Here is a 14,598-nt window from a genome sequence, read left to right on the forward strand (position 1 = left end):
AAGTTAAGTCCAGGTTATTGTAGTTGTTAGGTGTAGTTTAACTTGTAGTGTTTTGTGTTGCATGTCGAAGTAATCCTTGTGTGTAAATAAACCACCTTTGAACTTGAACTGACTAACTGGTTGTGTGGTCCTTTGATCGATATCCGGTAAAGCCTTGTGGTGGTATCATTTGATACCTGGCGACTCTAAAGAGCATCATTATTAATTGGCAACAATGTGCAAAGATTTCCCTCCCAATTAACAGGGGTATGTCACATTACGTTATGCCACCGTTGCAACTTTGCTCCCTGTTTTATATGAGCAGCTTCAGTAAATGCATCGACTGGATATCAACGGAAGATTCTGGATCATCACACTTTTTAAGTTGGATTCTCTTTATTCCACTTTATTAAAAAAATGTAGAAATAGTCATGTTTACATCCTCCTTGACGAGAACAGGATACCCATATGAAATTAAGGCAATAAAGGTGTGGAAATGAAATGGATTTAAAATACATTACCATCAGTTATAATGATGTGTTCGGTATGTAAAGGCAGAGACTAAATATGGTTTATGAATATGCCCGCGTTTAACTTAACAAATGTTTAGCTCCAACGTTTCAAATTGCAAGTCTACCAGACGACAACTGAGGGCATTCAGCACAGTGAACTAAAAGGGCCACTAAGGTTGTCAGGGTGACAACAGCAGATCCTGGAGCGAGAATAAGTGCTCGCTCATTTAGGAAGAATGAGGATATTTTAAAAATTACATTTTTATTATATTTACCACAAACTGAATGTATAGGTAGATAGTACTTTAAGGATTTATTTCTACTAACAACTTCTATCCAAATGATCAGGCAGATTATTGCTTAATTGACAGCCAACGAAGGCTAGACTATGCATCATTGGTTGGGTCTAGAAGCCGGAATGGATTTTATATTAAAGCCATTTATTAGCTTGCATTGGACTGGACCTCCTAAGAGGCAACACTACAGCAGCAGGCATAATTAATCCTCTGTTTCGGTCGTGCTACAACATTGCCACTCAAATAAAGTTCCATTCTTGAACCAGCCTTCATGCATTACATCTTGATACTAGAAGGTGCCGAGGGAGGTTTCACCCAGTGGTGAGTTCCTCTTCTGTAGGCAAGCTGTCTATTGTCTCTGGCACTTGGGTTATCAGAACCCAAACAAGTCATCTTTATCTGGGGCTCCAGGATCACTTTTTTCCCAGTCCGAAGGAGATAAGAATTCTTCTACCTGCATGTCCTGAGGGCTCAGCCCAATATCCAGAAGCTGAGGATTTGTCCGAGACTGAGCCAGCCTTAAAGAGAAAGAGGGAAAAGAAGAAACAGAATTTTACATTGCGCCTTTCATTTATCAAACTGTGAGATGCTATTTGTGCACCAAGTCACCAGATCTTTCAAAATTCAGTATATCTTTTGGAGGGATAATTCTTAAAACAAAAGCAGCACTTCTGATCCAGAGTGGGATGCTTACAATGATGCTACAGCCAATGTGACTCCAAATGAATGTGATGAACTCTTTGTCTCAGATTCCAAAGAAAGTCAATTTGAAAACACTTACTGTGGTTAAAAGGCATATTTGTACGATGACTTCTTTCAATAAACCGTGCCACATTAATTTAATATGAATTATTGACATTGTGTTTCTTCCCCCTCACAGTTCAAAATGGCAACCACCTACATGCATGCTTCACATTTTATTGTCACCGCATAAGTCAACCCCAGTTTTTAGAAGGATTTTTGAAAGCTTCAAAGGTCCACTTAGTTTTATTTTTATTTTGAGTTCATTTCTTCCAATTAAGGGGCAATTTAGCGTGGCCAATCCACCGAGCCTGCACATCTTTGGGCTGTGGGGGCAAAACTCACACAAACACGGGGAGAATGTGCAAACTCCACACGGACAGTGACCCAGAGCCGGGATCGAACCTGGGACCTCAGCGCCTTGAGACAGCAGTGCTAACCACTGCACCACCGTGCTGCCCTAAAAGTCCACTTTATAAGCTGTGATCTATTTACAAGACTGGCACAATGTCACCATGACTACAGCTGGTTTTGCACTGATGTAGTAGACTACTTTGCTCTCTCAATCAGTTGCATGAATATGGCCATTGATAGAAACGTTGAGGTGGGGTCATTTGGGACTGATGGTCACAGCAGCGGCGGGAGCAGTAAATAGAGATTAGAGTGTCGAGGTGGGGAAAAGGTGGGCACAGATTTAAGAGACAAGAACATGTTCAAGGGCTTTGGAAGGGGAAAAGAATAGAAGATGGGGCAGCTATTTGCAAGAACAGAATTTTTTTTTTGAGGTGGAGATTAATAAAGCTGTTTGAAAGTGATTCCAGTGGGCAGAGTAAATGGAACTATTCACAAAGTCAGTGGGCATGGAAATCAAGGAAGTGATTGTGGAGGTGGTGAACAAAGCGAAAGGTGCCGATTGGCTAAGTTTCAAGGGAGAGGAATTCGGGAGAAAGCAGTTAACTGCTATATTCAAAGATGTAGTAGCACTGGATGGATCTTGTGAACTGCTGTCAGGTCACCACATAAAATGAACAAGCAACATTCGGAATTCTTCCCTTTCAGCAGTAGGTGTCACATACCAGATAAGAGGAAGGAAAATAAAAAAAAGAGCATATGCCGCCTCAGTTGCTGGTGGTGAGAAAATGAAATTGTGTCAGAGAATCGTAGAACCCCCACAGTGCAGAAGGAAGCCATTCGGCCCATCGAGTCTGCTCTCACTCCCTGAAAGAGTGCCACTCCATCCCCATAACCCAGTAACCCTACCTAACCTTTTTTGGACACCAAAGAGCAATTTAGCCTAGCCAATCCACCTAGCCTGAACATCTCTGGACTGGGGGACGAAACTGGAGCACCCGGAGGAAACCCACGCAGCCACAGGAAGAAAGTGCAAACTTGGGCAGCATGGCGGCGCAGTGGTTAGCACTGCTGCCTCACGGCACCGCAGTCCCAGGTTCGATCCCGGCTCTGGGTCACTGTCTGCGTGGAGTTTGCACATTCTCCCTGTGTTTGCATGGGTTTCACCCCCACAACCCAAAGATGTGTAGGCGAGGTGGATTGGCCACGCTAAATTGACCCTTAATTGGAAAAAATGAATTGGGTGCTCTAAATAAAAAATAAAAAAAGTGGAAACGCCAAACACTTACCCAAGGCCAGATTGAACCTGGGCCCCTGGTGCTGAGGCAGCAATGCTAACCACTGTGCTACCATTTCGTCCCTGGTTCTTTGTATTTGCATTTCTAAGAAAAACTCCTTATTCTCCCAGCTGAATTATACACACATTGTCACTGTCATCTAGACAAAGGAGTTAGTTTGTGCAACATAAACACAGAGTTAACGCACACATTGCTCTCCCATAACCCACCAGTAGCCCATGCGAAAAGCAGCCGATGTGCTCCTTAATCCAAGCACAGGGGAATACAATCTGCTGCCCCGTTGCCTTCTTCACTGTAACAACCCTCATAACAGAACATACAGTGCCGAAGGAAGCCATTCGGCCCATCGAGTCTGCACCGACCCACTTAAGCCCTCACTTCCACTCTATCCCCATAACCCAATAACCCCATCTAACCTTTTTGGTCAGTAAGGGCAATTTTGCATTACCAATCCACCTAACCTGCACGTCCTTGGACTGTGGGAGGAAACCGGAGCATCCAGAGGAAACCCAAGCAGACACAGGGAGAACGTGCAGACGCCGCACAGACAGCGACCGAGTGGGGAATCGAACCTGGGACCCTGGCGCTGTGAAGCCACAGTGCTAGCCACTTGTGCTACCGTGCTGCCCAAATAGAGTGGCTTTCAACTTGTTAAAGTCCTCCACCAACAAAAAGAGATTGGACTGCTGTCAAAATTATTTATTGCAATATGCCACGGCAAAATCACAATAGGAGGCCATCGGGAAACAAAACCCATTTAACAGGAAGGTGTATTTGAAGTCTTCCACATTCAGTATTTATAGCTCATGGTTCCTTCAAGCACTGAACTATTTTGTCTAAGTCACTGATCTAGAATTAAATCACCCCCTCCAGATTGAACAATTTTTAAATTAATGAATTTTGAATATTTATTATTCAATACATTCCTAGGTTCAAATTAATAATTTTTCTAAAAATTAGTCAAAATGATGCATTGCACTCCTTCTGCACAACAGGATAAATTAGTCAGATTGGCAACAGGCAATTGAACTCAGCAGGGTGACAGCATTCACAGTGTGAAGCACAAGTACAGAGAACCGGAATGCTTTACAGATGTATTAGTTGCTATACACAGTGCAGAGACGATCATCTGTAGAGGTGGTGGGCTGAAAGTCTGGAACCATAGAATCCCTACAGCGCAAAAGGAAGCCATTCAGCCCATCAAGTTTGCACCAACCCTCTGAAAGAGCACCCTATCTAGGCCCACTCCCTCCCCCTATCCCGCAAACCCATAATCCCACCTAACCTACACATCCTTGGATACTCGGATCAATTTATATTATATAATATACAATCACTTGTCACAAGTAGGCTTTAATGAAGTTACTGTGAAAAGCCCTTAGTCGCCACATTACGGCACCTGTTCAGGGAGGTTGGTACAGGACATGAACCTGCGCTGCTGGCATTGTTCTGCAATACAAGCCAGCTCTAGCCCACAGTGCTAAACCAGCCCCAATTTATCACAGCCAATCCACCTAAACTGCACATCTTTCGACTGTGGGAGGAAACTCAAGGCACCTGGAGAAAACCCACGCAGACACGGGGAGAAAGCGCATATTCCATACAGACAATCAACCAAGTTCAGAATTGAACCCGGGTTATTGGCGCGGTGAGGCAGCAGTGCTATGCATTGATACATTCACTATGATTACCTGTAACTGGGTTAAAGCTATCCAAATTGCAGTTTGCAAAAGTCAGAATGAGAGATCAGATTGAAAAGCAACAAGAATGAAACTGATGACTATGAAAAGGCATTCAAAATACATGTAGGTTAGAAATCTGAAAAACAAACAATTTTACCTTGAAAAGGCTTCATCCAGGTCATCATTCATTTCCTGGAAGTAAATTAAAGTCACACTTTTACACCAGTGAATGCAACCAGTTTACTTACATTGAGCGAATATACCCAAACATGGGAGATAAAGCACCACAGCACAATCCATACAACAAAAATCCATAAAACTAGGTTTGGTTAATTGTAGAATAAAAATGTCTATCTACATGATCCAGTCAACTGCATGGCAGGTCAACAGTAAAGCTTTGCAAATGTCCAGCATCCATCCTGCTTACAGAGATCTGGGATAAAAGGGGTTGCAAATGATCATCCCCTTCTGGGGCGGCATGGTTGCACAGTGATTAGCACTGTTGCTTCACAGTCCCAGGGTCCCAGATTTGATACCCAGCTTGGGTCACTGTCTGTGCAGAGTCTGCACATTCTCCTCGAGTCCACGTGGGTTTCCTCTGGGTGCTCCAGTTTCCTCCCACAGTCCAAAGATGTGCAGGTTAAGTGGATTGGTCACGTTAACTTGCCCCATAGTGTCCAAAGGTTAAGTGGGGTTGCTGGGACAGAGTGGAGATGTGGGCATGGGTAGGATGTTCTTTCAGGGGCCGATATAGACTCGATGGGTCGAATGGCCTCCTTCTATAAATGTTGTCACTCTTCAGAAATATCTCTTTGATGTCAGCTTGGTGGCAATCAGGAGAATGTCTCATCCACTTCAAACACTTGAGCTCATCACCCTTGCTACCACTGTGGCAAAGTGGTTAGCACTGCTGCCTCAGAGCACCAGGGACTCGGGTTCAATTCCGGCCCTGGGTAAATGACTGTGTGGAGTCTGCACTGTCTCCCCGTGCCTGCGTGGGTTTCCTCCAGGAGCACCGTATTCCTCCCATAGTCCAAAAATGTGTAGGTTAGGTGGGGTTACGGGCAAAGGGTGGGGAGGTGGGCTTGGTCGGTTGGTCTTTCAGAAGGTCGGTACAGACTCAATGGGCTGAGTGGCCCCCTTCTGCGCTGTATGGAATCGATGACACTTCAGTGCAACACCGAGGAAGTGCCAATGGTGCCAGCTTTATCGAGCTGTGGCGCATGCCATTTTACTATTAAAAAATAGAGAAGCACAACACTTTTAATTTTCTGGTCAACAAGTCTTACCCCCACAACCCATGTGTTTGGAGGAATGACTCATTTGGTTTGAGTCACAATGACATTTTGTTGCTGAATAGACAGGTAGATAGGATGACATTTTAAACAGGGGCGGTGAATAGGGAGGGGAAATGTTCAATCTAATCTGGAGGAGTTAGTGGCAGCAATGACAGTATTTGAATTTAGCAGGAAATTTAGCTAGCACATGGCGACTTGGTTACTGAGGGAAATTTTATGGGAGGTGACTGGGGGGGGCGGGGGGTCTAGAGAGCTGGTAGTGGCCCCTTATAACCTCCTCCGGCTTGACCCGCAGGCTTTACCTGTTAATCAGGCAGGTGAGAAATCAAGGGTGGGCCACCCACCAGATCGGGGTCCTGGAAGCAGGAAGATTCGCCCAGAGGGCTGCCGGCGAATCACAGAGGGACCACAGGCCCGGGGGTAGGTGATGGTCCGAGGAGTTTTGAAGGGTTTGGGAGGGGGCTAGCGGTCAGTAGTAAACACATGCCTCTCAACACTTCCACTGCTTCTCAACGCCAAGTTCCTCAATCAGACACCGGAGGGTCCTTGAGTGAAATCCTTCCACCCCTCATCCAGAGGGACCACAGGCAACCCACAAAAGTTCGTATGTCGTCTTCCCCAGATGGCAACAGGCCCACCCATCCCAGGATTAAGGTGGCAGAGTCCCCACCTGGCAACATCCTTCCCAATTAACTGCCCTCCCTACCTCCAAATTGCCCAGTTTTCCTGATCCAGCCACACGCTTGAAACCTATGGGTATGTGAAACCTCAACAAATGGTTTTATTTAGCTAGCATCACAGTGTACCCTATGTACCACAAGGGTTATTACAAAGAACTGCTCAGGGTTGATGATGTTGATATAGACATGGTGGGCCAAATGGCATATTTTAGTGTTGGCTGATTCTATTTGAAGATGTCAACAATTGAATTTGGGCTAAATCATTGACACAACAACACTAGGAGGAGCACTTTCCACATCAGCTTTGCATGCGCCACAGCTCAATAAATGAATTAATAATAATAATAATCTTTATTGTCACAAGTAGGCTCACATTAACACTGCAATGAAGTTATTGTGAATTATTTAGATATCTTCGTGTATCAATTTGGTTCTCGGGATGCTGTGAAACTCAGCACCAAAACTGCAAGCTTTTAACTGCTGGAACATATTTCAGAGAATTCACGGTCATGTAGTTGTGCCGTTTTGGCGAAGAAAACAGAATTTCAACCTGACTATCCAATAAATGAGAAGGAAAAAAAAAGTTTAGAACGTTCCATTTACATGATTAAAATTGCAGTGTTAAACTGGCCAAAAGAATTTGCACCCTCCAACTTGGTGGGGAAACTCACACATGTGCTGGCAGCTGCAGTGCAGGTCAAGTGTGCATTTGCAAATGGTCTTGGCATCTGGATTAAGTGTTGAATGAAGGTAATCAAGAAAACCTCATCGACTCATTCCAGAAACACTATTAACACGCATTTCCTCCACACTGGTTACACTTACCCATATGAAATTGTTGTTTACTGAACAATTTGTATCTGCATCGTGTCGATGGTTTGTCGATAATGAAGATATTGCCTCTTCAGTTAAATCCAACAAATTTGCTGTGGCTACCTCTGCATAGAATTTATAAACAAAAACAAAAAAATTCATTTAATGAGAATCAATTATATTACAATGCACACCATCACTCAAAAGATTTGATTTAATTTAGTTCATGCGGTAAGGATTCTAATTTTCCTCAGATAACTCGGGCCACAAGTCTTGTTGCTACAGCTTTATATGCTTTAACAGGTCAGTAATACTTCTCAATATGGCCCGAGGGAATACCTTCAGCAACCACCACCCAAAATCGGTACAAAAACAGAGGACGCAGGAAAAACTCAGCAGGCCTGAAATTGGTGCCCATTTCTGCTTTAAGTCAGTGGCAAATACAAAAGAAAACACAGGCACACCAGGCGAATCACACAAATATACCGTCTTCAGCAAACGCCTCCATTAAAATTCAATTTTACAATAAAGGCAGAAAAAAATGACTTCCCGTCACAAAAAAGATCACTTTATCGTATTGTAGAATGTGGATAAGTTTAAACTGGAGTTCTTTTGGCTCCATTTCTTTTTTTGAATTGGAAACTTTATTGGATTCCTTAATTTTACCTCCGTTCCTGTGGTAAGGGGTGAATATTTGAATTTTGTCTCTTTGTAGGATTGAGTCCTCACGGAGAGGAAACTACTGTGGCATGATCATTGTGAACATTTTGAAACAAGTTGCGCCTTTAAAGAGGGCAAAATATTTGCCTTGCTTTTAAACTTTATGGCTTAAAAAAATAAAAACATGGTGCGCTTTTATCAGATAGTGAAATATAACTTTTAGAATCTCTACAGTGCAGAAGGAGACCACTCGGCCCATTGTGTCTGCACTAACCCTTTGAAAGAGCACCCCTATCTAGGCCCATTTCCTTGCTATATCCCCACAACCCCACCTAATCTGTACATCCCTGAACACTAGGGGCAATTTTCTATCATGGCCAATCCACCTGGGCTGCACATCTTCGGACTGACTGTGGGAGGAAACCAGAGCACCCAGAGGAAACCCGTGCTTACACGTGGACCAAGTGCAAACTCCACACAGACAGTCACTTAAGAGGCCAGAATTGAACCTGGGCCCCTGGCACAGAGACAGCAGTGCTAACTTGCGCTGCTTGCATACAGGGCAACCCCAGTGTCCACTGGCATGTCGCCGGCTCAACTCCTAATGAACAGGGACCTGCGGACGACACTTCCAGTCATACACTTGCCCAACCTGGATCACCTCCCGGTGCTGCACAAGGTGCAGCAGCTCCGAAACCAGCAAAAGTAGGGCTGTGATGCTCATGCCACCGATTTGCCACCGTGCCACCCCTTTTGTACCTCTTGCTGCAGGAAATACAGAAGACTTTATTTAAGAACGTAGTATCTACAGTGCAGAAGGAGGCCATTGGGCCCATGGAGTCTGCACCGGAAAACCCAACCCAACTAGGCCCACACCTCCACCCTATCCCCACAACCCAGTAACTCCACCTAACCTTTTTGAACACTATGGGCAATTTAGTATGGTCTATCCACCTAACCTGCACATCTTTGGACTGTGGGAGGAAACCGGAGCACCCGGAGAAAACCCACGCAGACACGGGGGGGAACGTGCAGACTCCGCACAGACAAGTGACCCATGCCGGGAATCGAACCTGGGACCCTGGAGCTGTGAAGCAACTGTGCTACTGTGCTGCCCTCTAACAATGATCTTTCAAAAATTATAAGCCGCCCCAATCTCACCACCACCCAATGAATGACGTCTTTCAAGAATTAAACCTGGGCCATGAGGTGGCAAAGCCGGCATAGGAACTGCTTCCAAGTTGGAGGGAAGGAAGAGGGCACGACATGGATATGAAAGAGCAAAAGCTGCAAGACATGAGAATGCAGTTTAGTTAAATCAGAGTGTGGAGTGTACAACACAGAATTGGGTCTACAATGTTTTAGCCCCATCTCCGAGCCCCACTTGCGGCAAACTGGACTCGATGTTAGCAGTGAGGTCTCATAACATTGGACCTGTACACTTCATGGACAGATTTACTGTTCCTTTCTCATTTCAACGAAAAGGGCATGAACTGGTCTCACCTGTTTTGAGGCGGCTATTGTTGGTGTGGATTTCTGTTTGGCGTTCGCTAGTGGCTCCACTGTTGGACGGCTCAACCGCTGTCCTTTTCCCTTTCTCTGTAAAGGATAAATGTTTTAAAAAGTGTTAATCAATGAATGATTCTCTCATTGATAAAATGTAATGATTTATAAAGGGACACTCAATATTTAGTTCAGAGGCACCACTAGATATTTCACTCGAAGCAGGCATTATTAAGGACTGCCAGTTAAGGAAAAGAAAGAATTTCTCCTGAAGCACAAAACAAAACAGACAATGAAATTATAATTTGGGTGAGAGAGGGGGGAGAGAAAATAGATTCCAGACTCACAGCCCACACAGACTGCCACTCTAATGGAGGATGTGGTTGACCACTGACTCCACAAAGAACAAAGGATATGGACGCGATCTACCGGCCACGTGCTGCCGGAATCAGAACAGGGTGCGCCGGTAAATGCCAGGGTATGCCTCTCCCAGGATTCCCGATGGCCATTACGCCTCATGAGACCCAACCAAATCTGCTAGACATTGCGATCTGGGTCCTGCCCACAATGAGCGGGGCCCAGTCAAGTGGGTTTCAGAACCCACTTAAGCGTGCTGACGCTGGATCGAACAGGCACCTGGCATCTATTATCCTCCCCAAGGAGACTACAGCCGGGGGCCTATTAGTAATGGTCCACACCACCATAGACCAGGTGGAATGGAACCTGGGGGGTCTCCCAGGTCATTGGAGGTCCATGGGTGGTCAGGGACAGGGTAGGGTGGCACCCTGGCTCTCCCCTTGGCACCCAGGCACTGCCGAGCTTGCATCTTAGCACTGCCAAGGTGCTCAGGTGGGACTGCCAGGCTGCCACTGCCAGGTGTCAGAGACTGAGGGGGGGCCATGCTCATGAATGTGGGATGAAAGTGGAATGTGGGCCTCTTGAAGATGGAGGGGGGGCAAAGGGGGTGAAACCCCCCACCCCTCCGAGGGCCCCTTATAGGTGAGTTGGGGTTTTGGGAGGGTGAGGAGGCTCCTGATCACTCTCTGCACTGAAGTTCTGGCGAGCAGAATTCCTCAGTGTAGGAAACAGGGCTAAGTGTTGGCTTGGCCGCGTGTTCCCCGCAGAGGTCCAGTATCTAACCAGAATTGCGTTAAGATAGTGCTTCTTGGTGCTTGCAGCACCAAGAAGCACGCGACTAAACGTGCGCGCTATGGGACTCTGTTCCCATTTAGTTAGATCAGGCTCAATGTCTCAGAGTAGAGAGCATGTTAGAATTGGTTGTAAAAACAGGACGTTAAATTTGCACATTAAAATCAGCTGATTCCAGAATAATGTGTTGAAAGTAGATACTAATAATAAATCACCGTGTACAATGAGAAGGTCTTAAGGTTGCCGATCAAAATGGATTCATGATATTAAATGTGTTACCATCGAAGGGCAAAAAATACAAGAGCAAACTGCAAGCTCAGTTCAATCAAAGCTTTGCTCTTCCGATTGTATGGCAGCAAGCGCATAACTGTTACCAAGTGTTCTTCACACCCAGCCCCACCCTCTCTCTTGTGGTCTCTCAATGCCCGCTTGCCTGCCTGCCCTGCCTGTGTCTGAGCGGATGGGCTGAAGATCCCACCATTACCAGTGGTGCTAGCTAAGCTGGCTGAAGCAACGGTAGGATTTGCTTCTCCATCCGGAAAAGTAACTCGCATGGCAAGTAATAAAGTGGGGAATGGAGGGACAAGCCTGCTACCCACCAAACCATGACACACCTGCACAGCTTTCAGATGAAGGTGACCGTGCACAAAATCCTACTTAAATCGGAGTTATTGTTCGAGCCGAAGATTGCTTTCCCCATTCCGAGCCAAGTCACACAACCCAAAACAAACTTCACTACGATCAAAAAAAGCACATCTTTCTATCAATTATGTGTTGGCAATGAGGATACAAAAAGGGAGTGCAAACACTGAATGCAAAAAAAAAAGGAGAAATAAATCTCTCTGATTTCTAAAGTGCATTAGCTAAAAATGTAATAAATTGGAGCAATGGAATCAGCTTTAACCCATTGTGTTTATTAATCAACAAAGTAAATTGCAATAAAACTAAACCTATTTCACCCACTAGAAACAGAGTCAAAGTGTGAAAGACGTTCAAGAAACAGAATACATATCTTGGGTCTCCAGAGGATGTTACCACAAGATCCTCCTCCGAATTTAAATTGTAAAGAACAAACCTTCCTGCTGATTTTGTATATTTTTTAAACTTGAAGTTAAATGAGCACAGATAAAATTTGCACAGCTGATGGTAATTTTTGTCACAAAGAAATTGGAGGACTTGTTGCCTTAGAGGCCAAAATATATACAGGGCCAGTTATGGTAGATCAGCATAGTTCATATGAAACACGCAAAACAGGAGCCAGGGATCATGTATTGGGAATATTTTTGTGGCTAAATGGTTTCTCCTATATGATGGATCCTAGAACCCTAAAAAGGTCAGAGCGGCACATACTCCTTGTTCATCTTTATTTCAACATATCCCTAACTGCAATGGCACAGTGGGAAGCACTGCTGTCTCAGAGCGCCAGGGACCTGGGTTTGATTGCAGCCTCAGGTGACTGTGTACATTCTCCCCATGTCTGAATGGGTTTCCTCTGGGTGTTCCAGGGTCCACCCACAGTCCAAAGATGTGCAGGTTAGATGGATTGGGCATGGAAGTGTAGAATTGGAGGAATGCCGATCTGTCAGAGGGTTGTGAGGCTGGATCAAGTGAAAGGGGCATGGAGGAGCAAGACCATGGAGAGATTTGAAAATGAGGGATATAATTGCAGAATGACGCTCCTTGAGTGAATCCTGCAACAGATGGCAGCTCCCAATATTCTGATTGATATTCTGTGGTCAAATAACATAGTGGTGATTTCTGTCTGGAGTCATACAGACCCACACGTGCATAAGAGCCGCTATCTGAACTCTGCACCTGCACGTGACTTTTAATTCTTCCTACCCTCTTCTAAAGGTTGATCAGTAAATAATTTCTGATGCTGTCAGAATTGCTACATTTACTGACATAATGGGCATGATTCAATAGCCGCGTTGCGCCTGACTTGGTGTCGGTAGAATGTTCTTTCAGTGGGGTTGGTGCAGACTTGATGAACCGAATGGCCTCCTTCTGCACTATAGGGATTCTATGGATACATTGGGCGTAATTCAGCCGAAACATTCCCATGTCCGGTTTTGCCAAGTGGATCTTGGCGCCTGCAATGGCAATTTGCCGTTTTTGGCCTTAGTGAGAAATACACTGTCGAGGCCGCCCTTACGTCATTTCCTGCACTTGTGAGTTGCGGATCGGGGAAACTCTTCGGACCCGCTTCAGCAACTCCACCACTGCCTCTGGATCCTCAACTGCACCCGACCTATCTCTTCCGGGGTGCTCGAGCCCCCCGCTAACCCCACCTTTTATGGACAAGACACCCCCGGGCCCGATCCCTGGCATGGACAGCCTGGCATCCAGCCAGTGCCCCAACAAGCCTGACAGTGCCAGGGTGGCACAGCAGGATCTCTAGATGGCAATGCCAAGATGTCAGGATGCTGGGATACCAACCTGTCCAAAGCCCGACCACCTGGGAGTCTTCAATGGCCAAGGAGACCCCCATGACTTGTCCACGTTTGTGTGGACCAGTACTAAACAGCACCCTGGCGAGATCTCCTAGGCATGGCTGGTGAATCCTAGGCCCTGGGAGAATCTGGCGAATACATATTTAAATGAGCCTAATGACTCATTTAAATATGCTGATCTGGATTGTGCCCAGTGTGGACCCAACATCTCGCGAGACACCTTTAAATCTTGCCCTGTTAAATCTAGACATTCTGAGCATCGCAAATCTTGCGAGGAGGCCTCTCGTGAGATTCAATGGGCTTGCACCGACACCAAGTCAGGCGCAACGCGGCTATTGAATCATGCCCATTATGTCAGTAAATGTAGCAATTCTGACAGCATCAGAAATTATTTACTGATCAACCTTTAGAAGAGGGTAGGAAGAATTAAAAGTCACGTGCAGGTGCAGAGTTCAGATAGTGGCTCTTATGCACGTGTGGGTCTGTATGACTCCAGACAGAAATCACCACTACGTTATTTGACCACAGAATATCAATCAGAATATTGGGAGCTGCCATCTGTTGCAGGATTCACTCAAGGAGCGTCATTCTGCAATTATATCCCTCATTTTCAAATCTCTCCATGGCCTTGCTCCTCCATGCCCCTTTCATTTGATCCAGCCTCACAACCCTCTGACAGATCTGCATTCCTCCAATTCTGGCCTGCTGTATCTTCCCCAATCATTTAAAAAGTTTTTTTTTTTTAAAAAGAGTACCCAATTATTTTTTTCCCCAATTCAGGGGCAGTTTAGTGTGGCCAATCCACCTACCGTGCACATCTTTGGGTCGTAGGGGTGAAACCCATGCAGACACGGGGAGAATGTACAAACTCCACACGGACAGTGACCCGGGGCCGGGTTCAAACCCGGGTCCTCAGCGCCTAGGCAGCAATGCTAACCACTGCGCCGTGCCACCCATTTCCCAATCATCATTGGTGGCTGTTGTGAGCTGCCTTGGCCCCAGGAACTTATCTTCCACCACCTCTGTATCTTGCTTTCCTCTTTTTAGGCACTCCTTAAAAACTGCCTTTTTTCTCTCTTTTTTCCATAATTTAATTTACTTGTTCATGGGATGTGGGCATCATGGACTAGGCCAGCATTTATTGCCTTTCCCGTTTCCTCTTGAGAATGCTCCTGTGAATTTG

At 45.5% G+C, this 14,598-nt stretch overlaps 1 protein-coding gene across 1 annotated transcript in view; it reads right to left on the bottom strand.

The window, feature by feature from the left end:
- Positions 1-355: 355 nt before the first annotated feature.
- Positions 356-14,598, bottom strand: part of ldlrap1b (low density lipoprotein receptor adaptor protein 1b) — a 58,875-nt gene continuing 44,632 nt past the window's right edge. Inside the window, exons 6-9 of the mRNA XM_038799438.1 lie at positions 9,814-9,909; positions 7,663-7,775; positions 5,017-5,051; positions 356-1,305 (exon numbers count right to left, since the gene is read on the bottom strand). Of these exons, the coding sequence (XP_038655366.1) occupies positions 1,161-1,305; positions 5,017-5,051; positions 7,663-7,775; positions 9,814-9,909 (389 nt within the window). The 3' untranslated portion in view covers positions 356-1,160. The remainder of the gene's footprint in view (positions 1,306-5,016; positions 5,052-7,662; positions 7,776-9,813; positions 9,910-14,598) is intronic.

Source organism: Scyliorhinus canicula, chromosome 1 (assembly GCF_902713615.1).
Source record: "Scyliorhinus canicula chromosome 1, sScyCan1.1, whole genome shotgun sequence".
Classification (NCBI taxonomy): Eukaryota; Metazoa; Chordata; class Chondrichthyes; order Carcharhiniformes; family Scyliorhinidae; genus Scyliorhinus; species Scyliorhinus canicula.